The 2,076-nt window shown below is 44.1% G+C and overlaps 1 protein-coding gene across 1 annotated transcript; it reads left to right on the top strand.

Moving 5' to 3' along the window:
- The first annotated feature begins 596 nt into the window (after positions 1-596).
- Positions 597-1,530, top strand: LOC142955333 (citrate synthase-lysine N-methyltransferase CSKMT, mitochondrial-like). Its single transcript, XM_076096821.1, has one exon. It carries the CDS (start codon positions 922-924, stop codon positions 1,528-1,530), a length of 609 nt encoding a protein of 202 aa, XP_075952936.1. The 5' UTR covers positions 597-921.
- The last annotated feature ends 546 nt before the right edge of the window (positions 1,531-2,076 follow it).

The raw sequence follows: 2,076 nt of genomic DNA, 5'->3' as shown, positions 1-2,076 counted from the left end.
AACTTGTTCGGACGCGTGTTCCACAAACATTTCACTGTCCAATGCGCTGTCTGGCTTTCGATCCGTCGATCCATTTATTCATATGCATATTGCCACCTTAACAGAGTACCACAGGTTACAGGATACGATAAGACCTTGAAACTACAAGCTCATATGCCGGCTGACAGGCTACATTGACACGATGACACGATAACACGGTCATAAACTGTTAGCTTCCCGTCCACACACACCTGATTCTCATTACCAGGCCCTTACGCACTTTAGGTCAATGTGCCACCCACTGTTCAATGTAGCGTGTCAGCCGGCATATGAGCTTGTAGTTTCAAGCTCCAACAGTAAGTAAGAAAGAAAAGTTAAAGTGAGTTGCAGGTGTGTGCACTGATGTCTTTGCTAATTGTCACCGATATGTTAGCTACAGAAGCTGACCATAAAGTAGCACTTTGTTGTGCAATAACATCACACTCAGTTGCAAACTTGTTAGCGACACCAAGCTAATGCAGTCTAATATAACACAGCCTGGCTACATCAACACATCTATTTAACAGTTTAAAGATGAACTGAGCACTATAAAGTACACAAAGGGAGGATTCAATGCAGGACTGTTGAGTGTATTTTGCTTTTTTATTTTAATGAGCAATGTGAGTCATTTGAGTTTGTCAGCTTGGTAGATTGTCTTCATGCCGAGCTTAGTGGCTTCCAAGGACCCAAGAAAAGGTCTTAAATCATATATTAAAAGAAAAGATATTTGACACATTAAATTGATAGATTTTAAATTTACTTCAGCATAAAGTCCCTCCAAGTATGACAGAAGGATGGAGGCATTAAGGCAAGTTGTGTCTGTGTTTTACTGCTAATGTTCACTCACTAACTCATGTGACATAATCCCATCTGTGTTTCTGCCGAGCTGAACTGATTGAAAACATGGATAAGAAAGCAACCTGGGACCGCTTCTACACTGAGAGCAGCAGCAGCACAAACACCTTCAAACACTTTGAGTGGTTCTTTGGCTTCGATGCTGTCCGGGACTTCATTATGCCCCTATTGCAGACCAAGCCCCACCCAGACGGTTTGCTCCAAGTCCTGGATATGGGCTGTGGCACTTCTGCTTTAGGGCCCTGTATTTACAGACACTCTCCTCTCCCGGTCCGGGTCACTTGTGCAGACATTTCCCCCATAGCTGTGCGACTAATGCAGGAACACGTCCAAACCAAAGCCATTCAACCTCACAATCTTTCCTCTCGGCTTGAGTTGGTAGAGCTGGACTGCACACAGCTCCACAAGCACTACGGTTGTAGCAGTGTGGACCTTATAGTTGATAAGTGCACCACAGACGCCTTGTTGAGGTCTACGGAAGGGAAATGGAAGGCCAATCAGGTGCTGAAGCAGTGTTTGAAGGTGTTGCAGAGCTCAGGGTCTCTGCTCCAGTTCTCTGATGAAGACCCTGATGCCAGGCTGCTGTGGCTGGAGACGGAGGCACAGGAGCCGGGGGTGATGGCAGCAGATGTTGGGTGCAGGAGGTTGGGGAGCTGAGGGGAATGACTTACTACTGCTACCAAGTGACTCCTCGCTCTATTGTATAGCAACTTTCTGCATCTGGATGGTGATAATATTAAATGAGTAAACTACTGAACTGATTGTAAAAAGTAATTGATAAGGTACACAGACAGAGTGTGACTTATCCACCAAACTGGACCTCCACATTCCGACAGCAGAGACAACAAGAGATTTACTACTTATAAAATAACCTGAAGGTAAAGAATTACCTCTTTATGAAATGATAAAAGTTGACAAACCACTTAAACCAGGGGTGCCCAATACGTCGATCGAAATGTAAAATAATTAAAAAGAAGTTTTAAAAAAACGTTGCTGAAGCTGTTAGAATTGACCTTCAGCTAAACCCCTCCCCCGAGCACAGACTGTCCAAACATAGTTTAGCAACCGTAACAAGGCACTGGACCTGTCCAGTTGGATTTCTCCACATGGGGCCGTTGTAAAGGAGATACTGTAAGAGTAGGAATGGTGCTTTCTTTTTCACTCTCTCCAAAACCAAAAAAATAGTAGCGCAAAAGTGTAAGA

The sequence above is a fragment of the Anarhichas minor genome, unplaced genomic scaffold (assembly GCF_050575085.1).
Source record: "Anarhichas minor isolate MPS153535 unplaced genomic scaffold, ASM5057508v1 ptg000023l, whole genome shotgun sequence".
In the NCBI taxonomy this organism is placed as follows: domain Eukaryota; kingdom Metazoa; phylum Chordata; class Actinopteri; order Perciformes; family Anarhichadidae; genus Anarhichas; species Anarhichas minor.
This window is presented reverse-complemented; position numbering and strand designations above follow the sequence as displayed.